Source organism: Arachis ipaensis, chromosome B6, assembly GCF_059453495.1.
Source record: "Arachis ipaensis isolate K30076 ecotype BB chromosome B6, ASM5945349v1, whole genome shotgun sequence".
In the NCBI taxonomy this organism is placed as follows: domain Eukaryota; kingdom Viridiplantae; phylum Streptophyta; class Magnoliopsida; order Fabales; family Fabaceae; genus Arachis; species Arachis ipaensis.
Genome location: NC_142441.1, coordinates 16,681,954 through 16,700,975, shown reverse-complemented (window position 1 = coordinate 16,700,975; position 19,022 = coordinate 16,681,954). Strand labels below are relative to the sequence as shown.

At 34.9% G+C, this 19,022-nt stretch overlaps 3 protein-coding genes and 1 pseudogene across 4 annotated transcripts; 3 read left to right on the top strand and 1 right to left on the bottom strand.

Annotated features, from left to right (window-relative positions):
- Positions 1–2,458: 2,458 nt before the first annotated feature.
- Positions 2,459–5,341, top strand: LOC107645799 (FAD/NAD(P)-binding oxidoreductase family protein). The gene is made up of 8 exons (XM_016349917.3): positions 2,459–2,852; positions 2,928–3,197; positions 3,372–3,498; positions 3,721–3,782; positions 3,899–4,126; positions 4,348–4,469; positions 4,585–4,723; positions 4,823–5,341. The coding sequence occupies exons 1-8, from the start codon at positions 2,559–2,561 to the stop codon at positions 4,982–4,984; spliced, it is 1,404 nt and encodes a 467-aa protein (XP_016205403.1). The 5' UTR covers positions 2,459–2,558; the 3' UTR covers positions 4,985–5,341.
- Positions 5,342–5,978: 637 nt separating this feature from the next.
- On the bottom strand, positions 5,979–11,341 carry LOC107645800 (receptor-like protein kinase ANXUR1). Its single transcript, XM_016349918.3, has one exon. It carries the CDS (start codon positions 8,773–8,775, stop codon positions 6,196–6,198), a length of 2,580 nt encoding a protein of 859 aa, XP_016205404.1. The 5' UTR covers positions 8,776–11,341; the 3' UTR covers positions 5,979–6,195.
- On the top strand, positions 10,039–12,760 carry LOC107645804 (carboxylate clamp-TPR protein (DUF1685)). Its single transcript, XM_016349923.3, has 2 exons — positions 10,039–11,374; positions 12,114–12,760. The coding sequence occupies exons 1-2, from the start codon at positions 10,792–10,794 to the stop codon at positions 12,194–12,196; spliced, it is 666 nt and encodes a 221-aa protein (XP_016205409.1). The 5' UTR covers positions 10,039–10,791; the 3' UTR covers positions 12,197–12,760.
- A 3,065-nt stretch (positions 12,761–15,825) lies between these two features.
- Positions 15,826–18,964, top strand: LOC110263188 (uncharacterized; annotated as a pseudogene). The gene is made up of 2 exons (XR_002348374.2): positions 15,826–16,166; positions 16,414–18,964. The product of XR_002348374.2 is annotated as an uncharacterized LOC110263188 (transcript).
- The last annotated feature ends 58 nt before the right edge of the window (positions 18,965–19,022 follow it).

Genomic DNA, 19,022 nt, shown 5'->3' with positions numbered 1-19,022 from the left:
GGGCGATCCAATGTCTCCTTACTTATTTATGCTTTGTATGGAAAGACTTGCTTGCTATATATCTCATAAGGTGGTCGAGGGTGTGTGAAAACCAGTTTCTGTCACTAGGGGTGGCCCAAAATTTTCTCATTTGATGTTTGCAAATGATCTCTTACTCTTCTGTCAGGCTACAAAGAGTCAGGTTCAAATGGTCATGCATTCTCTTAACATTTTTTTAAGGCATCTGGCATGAAAGTGAATCTTGAAAAGTTTAAAACTTTTTGTTCTAAAAATGTGACTGCTCGTAGAAGAGATATTTTTACTAGTGTTTCTTCAATACGTTTTGCTTTGGACTTAGGAAGATATCTTGGAGTTAACCTTAATCATTCCCGTACCAGTAGGGCTTCTTTTCATTGGTGATTGAAAAGGTGAGGGGAAGATTAGCTAATTGGAAAGGAAGGCTTCTAAATAAAACAGGAAGACTTTGCCTGATCAATTCTGTTGCAGCATCCATTCCTGTCTATCATATGCAGGTATCTTTTTTTCCAAATTGGGTTTGCGATAAATTGTCTTCTATGATGAGACAGTTCCTTTGGAAGGGTCAAGTTGATGGTAGAGGTCTTTCTCTTGTTAATTGGAGGACCGTGATCACTCCAAAAAATTTTAGTGGCCTGGGTGTTAGAGATCCTGCGTGTGTTAATATATCTTTACTTGGTAAATTGGTATGGCAACTTTTTCATTGTCAGGACAAGCCTTGGGTTGCTCTATTGAGGGCGGAGTATTTGAGGAATGAGGGAGTTTTAGATGACCCTGTCCCTTGCAATGCTTCTCATGTTTGGAAGAGTATCTCAAAGGCTTTTGGTGCTCTTAAGGATGCCTTCTCTTGGTGCGTTGGGTCACTTGATCAATCTTTTTGGTTTGACAATTGGAGTATTGAGGGTCCAATTGCTCAAGATGTCCCTTTTGTACATATATCTGACTCTGATTTAACTATTAGAGACGTTTGGAAAGATGGTCAATAGAATCTCCATGCTATTTTCTCTATCATTCCAGAAGATGTCAAACAGCATTTGAATGCTTATAATCCGGATTTGAATGCTGGAGAGAGTTCGGGTTGGTCGTGAGGTGTGACATCTTCTAGACTTTACTCAGCTAGGAGTGGGTACAGTTGGCTAGCCAAAAGAAAGTTTGACTGGAACGAGCATGATAATTGGTTGTGGGTATGGCGACTGCATATTCCTGAGAAGTACAAGTTCTTGATTTGGCTCAGTCTTCATAATGCTATTCCTGCGACAGAGTTTCGTTTGGGTCGTGGTTTAGTTTTATCTAGCACTTGTCATCGGTGTCAGAATGGTTATGAATCCATTCTTCATTGTCTTCGGGAGTGCCCTAGTGCCAAGGAGGTCTGGAACCTTTTAGGCATGTATTCAGATAACTCGAATTTACATGATTGGCTCTATAGAGGTGCAAGGAGTGGAGATATTTTTCTTTTCTTTTCGACCATCTGGTGGATTTGGAGAAGCAAGAATCATGACTTATTTAATATAGATGATTCATGGAGTGCTAGTAAAATGGTGAGTTTGATTCGTAGTTTAGTAAGGGAATTTCACACTATTTTTGCTATGCATCAATCTATGTCTCCTCCTTCACTTTGTTTGCATTGGGTTCCGCCTCCAGTTCATTCTGTTAAATTGAATTGTGATGCTAGTTGGTTTGCTCCTTTTGGCTATGCTGGTTTTGGTTGTATCATTCGCAATCCTGATGGATGTTGGTTGAAAGGTTGCACGGGGAAAGTCGAAGTGTGCAGTGTTCTTTTTGCTGAATTGTATGCAATTTGGAGAGGTTTACTTCTTGCTTGGGAGAGTGGATTTCGTGAGGTTATTTGTGAAACAGACTGTTTAGAATCTCTTTTCTTGGTAAACTAAAGAATGCTTGGTAAGGATATTCCGGAATGGGATTTGACAAAGCATATACAGGAGGTTATGAATTGGAATTGGAGAGTCTCTATTCTTTTAATTCAGAGGACTGCAAATAGTGTTGCAGATTGTATGGCTAAAGCAGTTGCTTCTGTCGCGGACATTAACTCGAATTGGAGCCAACCATGGAGTGAGCTTCAACATCTAATAGATTTAGATATGACCCTAACCAATTAATTTGGTTTTGTCTCTTTTTCTTCTTTCTTTTCTATTTAGTCACAAAAAAACAAAAAGTCAGAATTGGAGCCAACCATAGAGTGAACTTCAACATCTAATAAATTTAAATATGACCCTAGCCAATTAATTTAATTTTGTCTCTTTTTCTTCTTTCTTTTCTATTTAGTCACAAAAAAACAAAAAGGAAAAAAATTTGAGGAGTGCCTTTCTTCCTACGGACTATTTCCAATCCCACATTTACTGAAATGCCCCCACTTGGCCGTATGTGGAATTTCGCCACCTTATGGGGCCATATTCACATTTACAGTAGTAGAGAATGCATTAAATTAAATAGATGATTCTATCATTCTATCCAAAGCAGGAACCATATTCACCTTGGCGCTTCTTTTTTTGGCAAGTGTTCCAGAATCTCAGGAACCATCAACCATGGTTAACACCTCCAAACTATTTCCCCTTTTTGGATTGTGTCCATTCCCAACTCAAAGCTCCACCATGAATGCCCAAACCCGAAACCCTCACTCAAAAACCCGAAAGAAGCCATCGTCGTACGGCGCTTCTAGAAGATCAGCTCTCAAGAAAACCTTCACTCAGGAACAGGTCACCTTCACCGCCCCGCTCTCCCCCGACCCACTCGTCGCCATCATCGGCGGCGGCATCTCCGGCCTCCTCTGCGCCTCCTTCCTCGAACAACGCGGCGTTCGCTCCACCGTTTTCGACACCGTCAGTGTTCTCTTCCTTCACTCCCCTCATTTTCGCATTCGTCTTGTTTGTTAATAAACTAATTTAACATTGCAGGGTGTTCATGGTCTTGGTGGAAGATTGGGAACGAGGGTTGTTGATCGTAATTCGTTGGTATTTGACCACGCTGCTCAGTTCTTCACTGTCAATGATTCTCGTTTTGCTGAGCTGGTTCATGATTGGATCGATAAGGGTCTTGTCTCAGAGTGGAAGGGTCCCATTGGAGAGCTTCAGAGCGGTGGCAACTTTGTTCCTTTCCCATCATCTCCTCCAAGATACATTGCCACCCATGGAATGCGTTCCCTTGCTGATTCTTTACTTGCTCAGGTTATTCCATATTCAAGAAAGTACTAGCATATTGTTGCATTCCACAATTAGGAGTGAATTTCAGTGTCTGTTACTTGAATTACACTTGTTTGCGGTTGTTGTTGTTGTTGTTGTCAAGATTTTTGTATTTTTTGGTGTTGTTCCCCTAACAAGAATCTAACTCTCTCAGTGCAGGCTCGCATGGTTAATGTGGTGAGACCGTGCTGGGTCAGCAAGCTCGAGCCCTTCAATGGGATGTGGCACTTGAGTGAAAATGGGAAACCGTGTGGCCAGTTCGATGCTATTGTTATTGCACACAATGGTAAATTTCCTTGTCTATCCTTTGCATATCTGTGACTATGATTATCACTATGCTTTCATTTTTAATCTTTAGAAACGGGAGAAGTTATCAAAGGTTTTTGTTTTTCGTACATGTCATCTCGAGTTTGGACTTTACCACAAAAATGTGCGACTGGAGTACCCTTTGCACAAACATTGCTTGATTTTTAGATTCTTCTAGTAACTACTGCTTCTTTGCTGACAGGAAAATGTGCGAATCGCTTGCTCATGACATCAGGGTTACCTTTAATTGCAAAACAAATGAAGGTAAATTCAGGAAATGCCCTGTTGACTTCATTTATAACCTGTACTCTTTTCTGGTTCATTTATTGATAAAGCACAGTTATATACATCTCATACTGTTTTTGTTTTGCTTGTATTAGAGATTGGAACTGAGTTCAATATGGGCCCTTCTAGCAGCATTTGAGGACCCTCTTCCTTTTTGGGATGCCACAGAAGTTCCTTTTGAAGGAGCTTTTGTGCGAGGGGTTGATTCATTGTCATGGATGGCCAATAATACAAAGAAACTACAGAATTCTCATAATGGCGGTCCTCACTGTTGGACCTTCCTGAGCACTGCTGCTTATGGAAAACAGAACAAGGTTCCTCAGGTAAGGGGTTCAATTTTCAGTACAGTATGAGTTAGTTTCTTACTTTCTTTCATAAGTGTGAAATTGGCTAGACTTAGGATATAATGATCCATCGTTCATTACCTAGCGTCAGCCGTCATGCATTGGCGAGGACAATATAGTGACATATATCACATGCATTCCCTTTTTTAAATTTTTCCCCATGTCTCTGGAAGTTGACCCAGCTTTTTATTGTTTATCAGGAAAACATCCCCGCTGCTACAGCATCAAGGGTAACGGCAGAAATGCTAGAGAGTGTTGAGGCTGCTCTTGGACTATCAAAAGGGTCACTTCCAAAGCCGTCTTATACCAGGCTCCAATTATGGTGAGAGTCATGTTCATTTCCTTTGATATCACACATGCTCTCTCCGTTGCATTTCTTGTGTGATTGTTCTCAGTCACAACTCAATCCTCAAAATGTTTCTGATTGAGATTTGCAGGGGTGCAGCCCTCCCTACAAATACACCTCGAATTCCTTGCATCTTTGATCCCTTTGGAAGGGCTGGGATATGCGGTGATTGGCTGCTAGGTTCTAATATAGAGTCAGCAGTACTAAGTGGAATCGCTCTGGCTAACCATGTATGTTATGGCAGTGCCTAGTTGGGCATTTTCAGCATACTGAATTCAATTTTACTCTGCCGTGAAGCGCATTGAAAATATTCTTATGTTGGGTTGCAGATTGCAGACTATTTTCAAAGCACTGGAGCTGATCCTGCAGAATTTGCAGTCGGTTTAAATCAAGAGTTCCAACCACTGGAAGGCCATGATATTGGACAATTCCCAGGTTTGCGGTCAGATGATAAGATAGATGAAGCACAATTATACGAACTTGCAAAATAGGCCATGGTGCTCATGATCACGAGGGTCTCTTCTCTGGAAGCAGAAAATTCATGACAGGTTTGATATCATATCCATGCAAAGGAAGCCCCTGCTCCCCAGCGGGGAAAGTATTAACGTTAGAGATTCAATTAGAAATTGCAACTCTACTTAGGGGAAAAGCTTAGGGGAAAAGGGGCCTTGTTATCTCCCTTAACAGCCACATGACATGAAAATATGATATATGATTGTAATTAACTTGTATATTTTCAAGCAATTAAAATTTTGTAAAATTTTCTTCACTTAGAAATTAGGATAATGATTCTGGAGAGCATGTCATTATTCTTTTGTTAATGAATCAATAGCATCATCTTTGCTCTATTTGTTGTCTGTCTCTTTCACCGGCTATCTAACATACTAATTTTCAGCATTTACCATAATTTTGTTGACTGAAAATTTGATGTCGGAATTAATTTAAAATGATGAGAAGTTATTAAAACATGATACAACTAGTGATCATATGTTGAATTGATGATCTTAACTTTGCCAAGCAATGGCTGGAAACAATTTTAGTACACTTTACTAAAAAATTATCTGAGCTACCTGTTGGTAATATGTTTTAGGATTCTAGGACAACCATTAATCGATAATTGTAATTGTTAACGACTTATATTTAGTTAGTAATAGTATAAAAGATAAAGTGCAACTAAAGATAAATAACATCAAAAGCGTTGAGCTATGACTATCATAACGCTGGTGCTCATTGATCTTTCTCTAGAAAGCTCAAGTTACTTTTTGCTTTTAGTACATGCATATTTGGTGCATAAAGGAAAAATAAGACAGATTTTCTGTTTCTATAATTCTAATAAGATTAACAGTACCTACATAATAATTTGCAATTTGCAAGCAAGTTATCCAAATGCTTCCTTTACTGAGATCTATAGAGTATATAATACATGAATGAGATTCGGTCTATGTAGAACCGAAACTTGCTAACTATAAATAAAAAATATATGTATATAAAATATATATATGTATATCTATATTATGAACAAGAGGCAAGTTGAACATGACAAATAGGAGAGAATAGAAAAAGAGCAATCATAGCATTACATCCTTTGAAGAAGCAACGAAAAGAAGCTGGTGTTTTTATTTTGCTTGAATCCCATGGCTTCCTTGTATCTCCCCTAATTAAACTAGACAATCAAGAATCATCCATAGACCATAGCAGTTCTTCATCTCCCATTGAGGTTGACAAATTGTGAGTAGATGGCACCTGTATTAGCACTGGTAGAATCCTCCTGCTGCTGCTGGCTAAGCTCATTCTGAACCCCAAGGCTCTGGCTCTTATTATGGCTTGCTGTGTCTTTGTCGTCTAAACTTATTTCTTCAAGCTCACCTTCTCCGCTGTCTGACGCTGAAGAGTGAGTTGAACCACTCTCTTGCAGGGTGAGAGCAAATTCAAGATTCCACAACAGATCGTTCATGGTAGGACGTTCGACTCCAACGTCAGACAAGCACTTCTCAGCAGTGTCTACAAACTTCTTCAAGCTTTCTGGATTGATCTTTCCCTTTAAAGAAGGATCAATGATCTCCTCTAGTGTTCCCCTTCTTTTGCATAGTAGTGCCCATTCTGCAAGACTAACCTGTTCCTTTGGAAGATTAGGATTCAAAACAGGCCTAGCACATAGAGCTTCAAACAGAACAACCCCAAATGAGTACACATCGGATTTCTCGGTCAGTTGCTGCCTTCTGAAGTATTCAGGATCCAAGTAGCCGAAACTTCCCTTCACCACAGTACTCACATGGCCGTTATTCATGTTTGGACCTGTTTTTGACAACCCGAAATCCGAAACCTTTGCAGCCCAGTTTTCATCCAAGAGAATGTTAGTTGTCTTGACATCTCTATGAATGATGGTGTACTTAGCTCCAGTGTGAAGGTAGTGAAGCCCTCTTGCTGCTCCAATGCAGATCTCCAATCTTTGCTTCCATGAAAGAGTACCTAGACGTTTGTTTCCCTTGTAGAGATGGTCCCTGAATGTTCCCAGAGCCATGTAGTCATAAACCAGGCACATCTCATCATTGTCCTCACAAAAACCAATCAGTGACACCAAATGCTTATGTCTCAGCTTGGAAAGCATCTCAATCTCAGTCTGGAACTCATTAACTCCTTGCTCAGATTCTGGATTTGATCTCTTGATGGCCACTTTCATTCCATTATCAATGACACCCTTGTAGACCTTTCCAAATCCTCCAACACCAATAACATTGGCCTCATCAAAGTTCTTCGTTGCATGCTTCATCTCCTGCAAGGTGAAATAGCGGCAAAGACCTTGAGCCATGGCAGTGACGTTGGAGCTACCGATGCTACTAGCAGACATGGAGGATTTGCTGGCTCCTGATGAGTTGCCATGTATGGGGAGCCAGCTTGAGTGCGTGTGTTGTCCGGCATATTTCTTCTTCTTATGGACAGCAAGACATATGGCAGCCACCAAGGCAAAACCAGCGGCACCACCCGCGGCGCCACCTATAACAACGGTCTTATTGTATGGTTTGTGGCTTTCAAACTTCTCTTCGCTTTCACGATTGAACCTGTCTGAAGGCGTAGGATTGGGGCCAGACAAGTCTGTGTCACTGAGCTTGAAAATCTCGAGACCATTGAGTATGGCATCAAGGTAAGAGGGCTTTGTAATACCATTTGGGTGAAGAGCAACCCAAAGTTGGTCACTATCAGCCCCATCTTTAGCATAAACCACAAAGTCTCTATATAATGGGATTCCTCTGCCTCCTGCCATTGCAATCACATCAATTCCAGCTTCTGCCATTTGGCTGTTAAGGAAGATATTGAAAGCAAGGTCATTGACTTCCTTGTTAAAGTAATCACAGAAATGCAGCCTAACAAGGTACATGGAGTTGGGATCAATTTGGAAAACCCATGTGAGGTTATAGCCCATATTGACATTCTTGTCAGTACCCATTGATCTTGATGTGAGGTAGACATCAGAAGGAGCAGTGTACTCTGGCATGCTTTGGTAGTTGAGTTTCACATCACTGGGAGCACTTGTGGTGATTCCAGTGGATGCACCATAGATGTAAGGATAGTCATCGTACCAAATCCTTGTAAGGCCAGAATCTTGTGTAGGAGAGAGGTATTTTCCACCAACGTTTAATCTGAACATTGTTTGCAAGTGCATGCTCTTAGCATCGAATGTTTGGTCGAAACCAACCATAGAAGCAGAATCAAAAAGCTCTGGCATTTGGATCAGTTGAATGCCATTGACAAAAGCAAAAGCACCATTCTTGTCAGCAGGCTTGAAAGTGAGAGTCAAGGTGTCAGAACCCAGAGCTGCAAGGGAATACTCCCTATCAATGTAAGCCTGTGAGAGAGCAAGGCAAGTGATTGAGGCGCTGAAATTGCTGAGGAGTGTGATGGAATTTGCTGTGACAGAGAAATATGAATCCGCGCAGTCATGGCTTCCATAGAAAGAAGGATAGAAATGCAGCCTCAGCCAATAGCGCTTGTCAGGTTTGATAGGGAATTTGTATGTTGACTTGGATTCGAAAACTCTTGCAGTCATGTATGGAACTTCTGAGATTAGAGAAGGGTCTTGATAGGTGGCTCTGGATGCTATGGAATTGCTTCCTTTTGATAAGTACTTCTCATCAGGGCTCCATTGCCTTCCATCAAGATCTTTGGCACCGGCTTCATCGCCACAAGTCAAGAGTAATGCCCCTGTGTCCTGGCTCCATACGTGAAGAATGGCATTGGACAGAACAAGAGAAAGAACAAGCAAGAGACCTGCACTTTCTTGCATGGTTGGAGTAGACAAAGATATGAGGCATACAGGAACAAGAAGGGTTTTAATTTCCTGTACGCCAGAAAAGACTATGATGGATTCTTGGCTTTTTTGCTTTTGTGATGTGAGATGATTATGAAATTATGGGGTGTTTAGTTTTAAGGTTTTTGGCTTGGGTTCAAGCCATATTCTGGAGAGTCAAGGAAGACTTACCTGGGTTGGAGACAACCAAACCAGGTAAGAAGGGAGAGAGATGAAGTTTTTCTGTTCGTATGCTCTTTTGTATGATAATGGTATGAAGAATTTGTTTTGATTTTTGTTTTTATCTTTTGTTTTATTTTCTTTTTGTTTTCCACAGTTAAGAAATGGGAGGTGGGGAGTAAGAATCGTGAATGGTTAATAATTGGCTTTGTTTTTTATGAAACAGGTAATAAGCTATGTTTAGCATTAAGATATAGATTATTATGATTTCCCCCCTACAATTTATGGTCTATTTGTTCTGTTTACAGTCTGTAATGATTCACTTAGACTCAAAGAGGAACAGGTGTGTATTTAAATGCATGCATAGTATAATCTCGGATGATTCAAAAACTAGTAGACAGCAGAATGTATAAACTTTTTAAAAAAGTAATAAATAAAAACAAAACAACATAAGTTATACATTATATCGGAGTGTTCGCAACAAAATTTATTTATTCGATTGGTGCTGACAATTTTAGACAAATTGTTGGAATAAAGTATTTTTTTTTTAAATATTTTTGGTAAAAATATAACTCTTTTATAACGGTGATATTTGTGCAGACTAGAGAGACTGAGAGAGTGGTTTGTGTTTATAAACATCAAATTCAGTCTAAAAATAGAAACTATAAGTTAAGAAATTAGAGTATGAAACATAAAATAATAAAAATATAAAGAAAGTGATAAAACGAGTATCACAATTTTTCAAAAATGTTGGTGTGGTCATTTTTTTAATGTTTTTGGGATATGGAATGTCATAAAAGAAATTAACATGCAACAAAAAAGTAAAAGTCTCACAATTCAAAGAAATAAAACCTTCTGGTTGATTAACAAATTTTTTTTATATGTACACTAAAAATCCCTAGTAAATTAATTGTATTTGTACGTGTGTATATATATATGTGTGTTTTTAATATTTTTAACATGTGTTTTATACATATAACTAATTTAATTGTTGACTTCCGTGAGTAGCTAATATGATTGGTTTGTGAATTTGTTTTCATTTCATTGCGAAAAAAAAAAAAGAATAACCATCTATTTTCTTTCTATTGTTTTTTATGTTAGGTATAGAACTGTTATAGCATGATTTTTAGTTATTTGTTCTGGCAGTTCCCTCAAGCTCCAAGTAGCCAGTCAATAAGTGGAACATTGGGGATGAAGGAGTTCACGCAGAGTGAAGAACTAAAGAGGTTTTAAAAGTTAAAAGTTAGAACTAATGAACTATAGATACAGGAAATACCACATAGATCAAGGGAAACTGCATCATCATCATCATCATCATCATCATCTACCTTAATTTTGGGCATGCAGTTTTCAAGTGATAAAAGATTTTTACCGGAATATAGGTGCATGCAAAGTAGCTAGCAACCTAACCTCCAATAAAGGGAAAATAGATTATCCCCTATATCATCGCTCCCACAAATAGTGCTAATTAAATATTACCTAAACTACCTCCCACAAATCACTTGGTTAAATTAAACGCGAGAATATGGCATAAGACAGTTATAAACCAACGGTTAAATATACCATACACCATGATGAAAGCACCATTAATAGCTCATACAGATATATATTAGCACCCTTCATATCTACTTAGCCATAATTCCTTATTCATTTGATTCATATTCTTGTTCATAATTAATTAGTTAACAAAGTAGTAACTCCCTAATCAGACTTTCGGCGAGGCAAGGCCGATTTCAATAATCCTTGCCTCCGCCATTATCACACACAAATTATTAAAAATCTCTCATCTAATTCTTACTTTGTATTAATTAATTAGTATTATTACCGTAATTAATGGCGGTAACCATGTATAGGCCCTTGTTTGTATCAACTGGAAGGGAAGAAGAAGAGCTTCAAGGAAACGTTACCTACTTAATATCGCCATCTTCTTCGTCGGGCGAGTCATTATCGGAGGAGGACAAATTACAATTGCTGCAAGATATTCCGGTGGCGGCAGCAGCGGCGGCCGCGTGGAAGAAGAGGAAGCGGGCGATGTCGAAGCAGCTGTCGATGATTAAGACGGAATGCGAATCGGAGACGCCGCGGGACATGGCGTGGGAGAGGCGGCGGAGGCAGATTCAGACGCAAGAGCAGAGGCGGAACAGTAGCGGCAGCATGCACGACGTGGACGAGGTGACGGACGAGGACCTTAATGAGCTGAAAGGCTCCATTGAATTAGGGTTTGGATTCAACGAAGAAGATGGCCAGACACTTTGCAACACGTTGCCGGCTCTAGATCTTTATTTCGCCGTGAACCGCCAAGTTTCCGGTAGCACGGCGTCAACCCCTCGGAGCATCTGCTGCCATAGTCGTCGCTCTTCCTTTGGCAGCCCCGGCGTCCCTGTTGATTCCGATTCTTGGAAGATTTGTAATCCAGGTAATTAAATAATTTTGAAAAAGTATAGATGAGTAACAAGATTTTTGAACAATGTGTAAACAATGTAATTAATTAGGTTAAAAGACTAAATTTAATTAGTAGTATTAAATTAGAGTGTAGTGTATTTTCATTTGATTAATAATTGTTCATGTTGTTTAAAATTTTCATTGTTTCCCTAGCACTCTCCAATAATTTTTTAATGTGTTTATATGTTTGTTAATTTAGTTTAACAAAGAGCGAAAACTTGTATGAATTTATATGAAAATGGGCTTAACGTGAAATTAATAATTAAAAATAATTTAATTAAATTTATTAAATTATTTAATAATTTTTAAATATTAATTTTATATAAAGATAGTATTTACCTAATAAAAATATTATCTGTAAGTAAAAAAGTAATTACTAAATTTGTTGTTATATTTGTGTATAAAAAAAATATTTTATATATACATAAAAAAATTAACTACAATTTATTAATTTATTTTTAATATTTTATTTTATAATTTAATATACATTATTTTGTAAGATTATTAATTTAATAATTATTTTTTGTATATATTTAATATAATTGATGTATAAAATATTAATATATATTATATTTTTATTTTTAATGTGTATTTTATATTTTATTATATATTTGATATAAATCGTTAATTCGATAGTTAATTTTTTCTTAGCACATAATATGATTGTTCACTATGTTTAATTTGTTAATAATTGATAATGATTAATGGTGCAGGGGATGACCCTAAACACGTGAAGACAAAGTTAAGGCATTGGGCTCAAGCGGTTGCTTGTTCTGTTATAATGCAAACTCATTAAATAAAGTCTGGGATGGGATAAATCCATGCGTGCTTTGAATTTGTACAGAGGAAGATAAAATTAATTAATTAAATATACACATATATATATATACATATGTTTCTATATATAGATGCAGAAAGAAATAGAGAAGATAGAGAGAGCAAGAAGAACCAAGGAAAGGTGGTACCAACAGAAGGAAGAGGGAGTCCCTTCAAGTTTATTAGTTATAGTTTATGGGCATTTGTTGATCTTATTATATATATTAAAAAGAAAAGGCCAAAATATCATAAGAAAAAAAATGTGGAAATTTGTTTTAATTCGTTGGGGTTTTTCCCGTTGGAGCTAAACAAATTCAAAGATTTGGCTTCAATGAGAGTAGTAGTGGTTGACTGGTTGGAGATCAATTATATATGATCTAAGCAATCATGCATCACCTCATGGGGTTAATTCAATTTCCTTTCATTAACGAGTAATTGTCTTTTTTTAATTTCATATGACAATAATAAGAGGGAAAATGTTACATGCAATATATATTGGATTATTGTATTTTGCAACACAATGTTGCAGGCCGCAGTATTTAGTTATTCGTCCTAAGTTCATAATTAAATGAAATGCATTAATTAGCAGTAGTACTGCGTTTTTTTTTTTTTCTTTTTTCTTTTTCTTTTAATCGGACAAGAAACTCTTTATACACAACTAAAAAATCTTAGATAAATTATTTGTCTTTTTTTTGTTTCTTATAAATGATATAAAAGATATATATATATATATCTATAACAATATATAATGCGAGTACATGGAGTTTAGTGTCCAATTTTCTTTCCTCTTTTAATCCTCCCAACATAATTCAAAACTAATTTTGCAATTATTCATCTCATTACAAAAAATTTCATGCATAATTTCTTCCTCAATCCTTCACTCAAATAATTTATTTTTTTATTTTTTTTACTATTTCTCGAATTTTATTTACTTCTTATTCAATTCTAACATTTTCAACCTTTGAATAATTTTTTAAATAGCTTTCTAGAACAGATGATGACTATACTAACAATATATAATGCGAGTACATGGAGTTTAGTATCCAATTTTCTTTCCTATTTTAACCCTCTCAACATAATTCAAAACTAATTTTGCAGTTATGCATATCACTAACAGATATAACAAAATTCACGCATAACTTCTTCCTCAATCCTTCACTCAAATAATCTACTTTTTTTTTTCTTTAATTTTTTTCATTATTTCTCTAATTTTATTTACTTCTTACTAATTCTAACATTTTCAACTTTTGAATAATTTTTTAGATAGCTTTCTAAAACAGATGATGATTATACCAAATGTTGATTTTCGAGCCAATATTTAAAAAGAAGAAAAAGAATAATTATGCTGAAAGAAAGTGTTCAATCATTATCAGTAGTGATAAAGAATTTTTAATCTTATTATATGTTCGAGGTATTCATTAAAATTATATTTTGTTTAGTTTTATGTTAATTTTAGTCTGTATCATTTTGTTCTGAGTACATTGTACTCTGATCAACAGTTTGTTTTTACTCTAATTATTCACAAATATTTTTTTGACATTTTTTTTAAATTGCTTTGTATGGGATATATTTTTTTAAAAATTTTTTAAATTATTGATTATGTAGAGTATTGTATTTAAAATTTGAGTACCTAAATACTTACTTTTAAATTAAACTAAAATAAATAAATCATATTACAAAAAGGTTTATTAATTTTGTCTTTTACAATATTATTTGTTTGGTATATTGACTAAGTTATTTAATTGTCAGACAAAGCATGCAAAAAAAATTCACACCTATTAAGTATTCTTTCAAATATTAGTATGCTAATTTTTTAAATTATTAATTATTTAGAGTACTGAATTTGATATTTAATTATGTAGAACACTGAATTTGCCATTTATTAATTTTCTAAAGTATATTATAAAAATTTAAAAATTAATTAATTTAATATTATTCATTTGACACATAATAAAAGATTATTTGATTGACATACAAAGGACACAAAAAATATACACATGCCAATAATGAGTGAACAAACTCCATATAACATTAAAATACCACCAAATGAGAACTTTGTTAATTAATTTTAATTTTTTAAATAAACTGACAACCCAATAAATATCTAAATATATATTTTTCATTATTTCAACATTTATAATTATTTTCTTCTTTTTTTTCTATTTCATAGGACATGTAAGTTATTATTTTATTTTATCAGGCATTTTAATTTATTTTATTTTTTTACTTTGAAAACTTTAAGTTCTAAAGATCTTCTATTTAAATGATTTCAACCATATGATTAAAAAGTGGTTCAAAAAAAAGGTTTAAATTTGGGCAATTTAATATTTATTATGAATAACTACTAGAAGAGAAAGATTATTGCATAAATAATAGAAATGAGTTGATAATATATAGGCTAATTTAGACAAAAAAAAATAAGTAACAAAAATAAGATACAAAATTTTATTTTTTATTATGTGGTACAAAGATAATATATAATAGGGTAAAGTATTAAATTGGTTCTCTATGTTTGGGCGAAATCCTCTTTTGGTTCTTAAGGTTTAAAGTGTCATATTTGAATCCAAAAAAGTTTTATTTAGTTTCAATGTAGTCCGACTGTGAGATCAAAGTTAAATAATTAACGAAATGTCCTACATGGCAGTGGCAGCAGTAAAAGAACAAGGTCAATAATATGGAGAATAAGTACAAACTCCATAGGCATAAAATCAACCGTGGATGCATCAATATATTTATTTATTATTTTTTTTACAACTTAAATGAAATATTTTCTCTAGAACTAAGGAGAATGATAAATAAATATATTGATGCATTCTCGGTTGATTTTGTGTCACTGGAGCTTCTACTTATTCTCTAAATTATCAAACTTGTTCTTGTACTGCTATCATATAGGACATTTCATTAATTATTTAACTTTGACCTCATGTTGGGACTACATTGAAGTTAAATGAAACTTTTTTGGATTCAAATAGGACACTTTAAACCTTAAAGACCAAAACAGGATTACGCCCAAACATAGGGGACTAATTTAGTACTTTATCCTATATAATATAATAAACTATAATGTTCTCATATATAAGAACATGAAACTTAATATTACCATTTTATATTGTTATAGATTTTTGCCCTTAAAAAAACTAATATCATTTAATTTTCACTATAAGAAAGTATCCGAATAGCGACCGATTTTAGCGACCGAAAAAATTGGTTGCTAATAGCGACCGATACAGAATTTTCAAGACCAAATCAATATTGGTCGCTAAATCGGTTGCTAAATTACATTCAGGGACCGATTTTAGTAACCAATAAGTTCGGTTGCTAATAGCAACCGAGTTAGCAACCAAATAATTTTAAATACAACCAAAATAAAATCGGTCGCTAAAATGGCCGCTATTTTTTATTTAGCAACCGATTTTGCAACTAATAGTGAAATAGGGTGAACAATTGTTTGGTCGCTAATTCAGTCGCTAAATTAATAATCGCTAAATCGATTGTTAATTGTTAATTTAGCGACTAGTTTTATACAACTAGAATATAAACGGTCGCTAAACTCGGTCGCTATTTTTTAGTTTAGCGACCGAATTAGCAACCAAAACAAAAGAATGAATATTCTTGAGACTCTTGGTCACAAAATCGGTCGCTATTATTTAATTTAGCGACCGATATTGCAACTAATTTATAGATAAATAGAATAATGTGGTTGGTTACTATTTCAGTCGCTAAAGTTATGATCACTAAATGGATCGCTAAGTTAAAAAAAGATATTATCTAAATTACCCAACCTAACCCTAAGCCACCCATACCATTCTCATCTCCAATTTTCAGCTCGCGTTCACGTCTTCTTCTCTGCGCCTCTCGCCGCCTATCATACGAACCTCTCTCTCTAATACCGTATGGATCATGGAACCTTCTCGAAGCTTCTTCCGTCTTACTATTCCAATTTTGCAAAGGTAATCGGTCGAATTTATGGAACACTTCCGTCTTACTGTTCCAAGCTTGAGCTGTCACAACTAGATTTCTTCTAATTCCTTTAGCTCGGTTATTTTATTTTGGCGCTGGTGAATTTATGAAAATTTTTGTTTTGTAATCAGCTTTTCATGTGGTGGATCTGTAATCAGCTTTTCTTCTAATTCCTTGAGCTTCTTTTTGCTCTCTTCTTTAATGCTTTTCATGTGGTGGATCTGGCTTCGACATCAGAAGCAAAGCAAGCGTAATCTTTTCTCCGAAACTTGAGAGAAACCATCATAGAAGAAACATAGAGAGTACCTTAGAAACAAAGCAGAAGGAGTCTTTTGCTGGCATTGAAACAGCACGCACACCAAGTGTTTGCCTTACATGCACAACTAAATTAAGTCAGCAACTTCAACAGAGAGCAGAGTCCCCCACTTTCTTAGGCAAGTACTTCTTCTTCCTTTTCTTTGCTTTGACAACTTTCCTTCTTCACTGTCACCATTGCATTCAATTCACATAGCCAATGAACTTATCAACAAGTTCGGCTTCTTGCGTCTTAATCAATCTTCATCTTCCCCTTCCCCTACTATTTGATTGCTTTTCCCAAACTATTTCATAATTTGTGTTTACGTTTCAACTTCAACAAGGATGATTAACTGTAATAGAAACAGCTTATCGCATTAGGAATTAGCTCTTTAATTTGTCATATGTTGGCAAATATTCTTTTGTTACAAGAATAGTGTTAAGAATCAATAGAATGTTCCTCACCGAGTAAAGTACTTATTCTTCAGCTTCTTACCAACACGAAAAAATGGCTAATTTTTTTTATATTGGATTAGTGTGTGAGTTGTGTTTGGTTATGGTGTATACAGGTGTTAGACACAGGTGTGAGACAGGGAGAAATTGGACCGTTCCGAGTTCTTAAAAAATTTATTGACCACAAATCGGACCATCCAATTAGTTTTTGTCTTTTTTTTTTATATTTGAAATCAAATCGGTTCAGATTTTTTTTTTAATTTTTTCCTTAAAAGAAAATGAACCCTCCGTTTTTAGATTTTTTTTTAAATTCTTCCCTTAAAAGAAAACGGACCCTCCGTTTTCAGATTTTTCTTTTTTTTTATTTTTTTTAAATCAAAACGGACCCTTTGAGTTCTTTGCTGCAATTCTCGCACAGTCCGATTTTGCTTTGGCAAGTCCCTCGGTCCGATTTGCATGTAAACTGACACCATACGAATGTAAAGTTCTCATCATCTCCATAACGCCATCCAGCACCAATATTAGTTCCATAATAAAATTAATTTCCGCAAAAAAATTATGTGATGCTATATATAGAAAATTAATTATTATAAAAATTAGTTAATAAAAAAAATTCTTGTGGCCTCTCACTACTTGTCAAACGCGCTCATACTTACTACTCAGTGGACTACTAATAAATTAATTTGGAAGTGATTTATAATTTACTAATAAATTTGTTGTTTCTTTTTCATTTTCTTAAATTAGACTGAAATTAATTAGTTAATATTCTTGTTTCCGTAGGCATAAATAAAATTCTGAATATACAAATTCGGTTTTCTAATTTTAAACAGGAGGAGCTAGATACAATGGCTTAAAATAAAAAGTTATTTAATGAAAAAACAAAAATATATAAATACAATAACTAACACAAAAAATGGTACTTTTTTGTTATTTAACATTATCAGTTTAACTGTTTCAATTCATACGGTATCACCAAAACAAGAAATTTAAAAACTAGTGTTGCATTCTTTATTACTCATGCATCAAAGAATGATTAATGGTTTTAATAATAATAATAATAATAATAATATGTAGGAAGAACTACTGAAGAAGTGGTGCCTGGTTTAAATAATTGAATATGATAACTTGTAACAAAAGAATATTTGTCAACATATGACAAATTAAAGAGCTATATATATTTATAAATAAAGTGTGAATTTATTTATTTATAATAAAAAGCTTTTTCAGCATCTATTTATTTATATTCGATTTAAGTAGGTTTTATTTTATCTTTTTCTTTAGGTTTGAAGTTGATTGCGTAGCTTCCATTCTATTTTCAAGTTTTGTAATTGTGTGAGAGTGTCCAACAAGTTAAAGTACTTTATTTTTATTTACTTAATTGTTTATCAACTGATGTTTTATTATAGTTTTTAAAATGTGATTTGTTCATGCATTTAGTTAAGATGCACTATTACAATGGACAAATTATGAATATGAGTCAGAGTCGCAATTGGATGTACAATAGACTAAGATCTGGTCGAAAGGGTTTAACTAGTAAATTTACAAAAAGGGTAGAAGAATTTATTTCTTTTGCTGAGAGATCAGCAGATTTGTCAAGTGGACAAATTAGATGCCCTTGTTCTAGGTATAAAAACAAGGTTTATATGAAATCTGAAGATGTAATAATCCATCTACATAGGAAAGGATTTGTTCATGATTATTGGCTTTGGACAAGTCATGGAGAAAATAACCCAACCTTATGTGAGATCCTAATAGGACGGGGGAGCTGGGAGTTGGGAGTTGGGAGTAGTGCACACCTTAATAGGACGGAGGAACTGATTTATGAAGCTTTTACTGGATTTGAGTTTGAAGGCCATGGTGATTATGAGGACGAAGAGTCTCCAAATGCTGATGCTAAGAATTTCTATGACTTGTTGCATGCCTCAAAAAGCCTTTATGGCCAAGATGTGAAAACCACACTGAATTTTCATTTACTGTGAGATTAATGACAATTAAATCTGAAGGAAATAGTGAATGGAAGACACAAGGAGATTCCTGTTAAAAGGATTCACCTCTTATTCCTAGGTTAAAACAATTATATGCTTCTTTGAGTTCTGCTC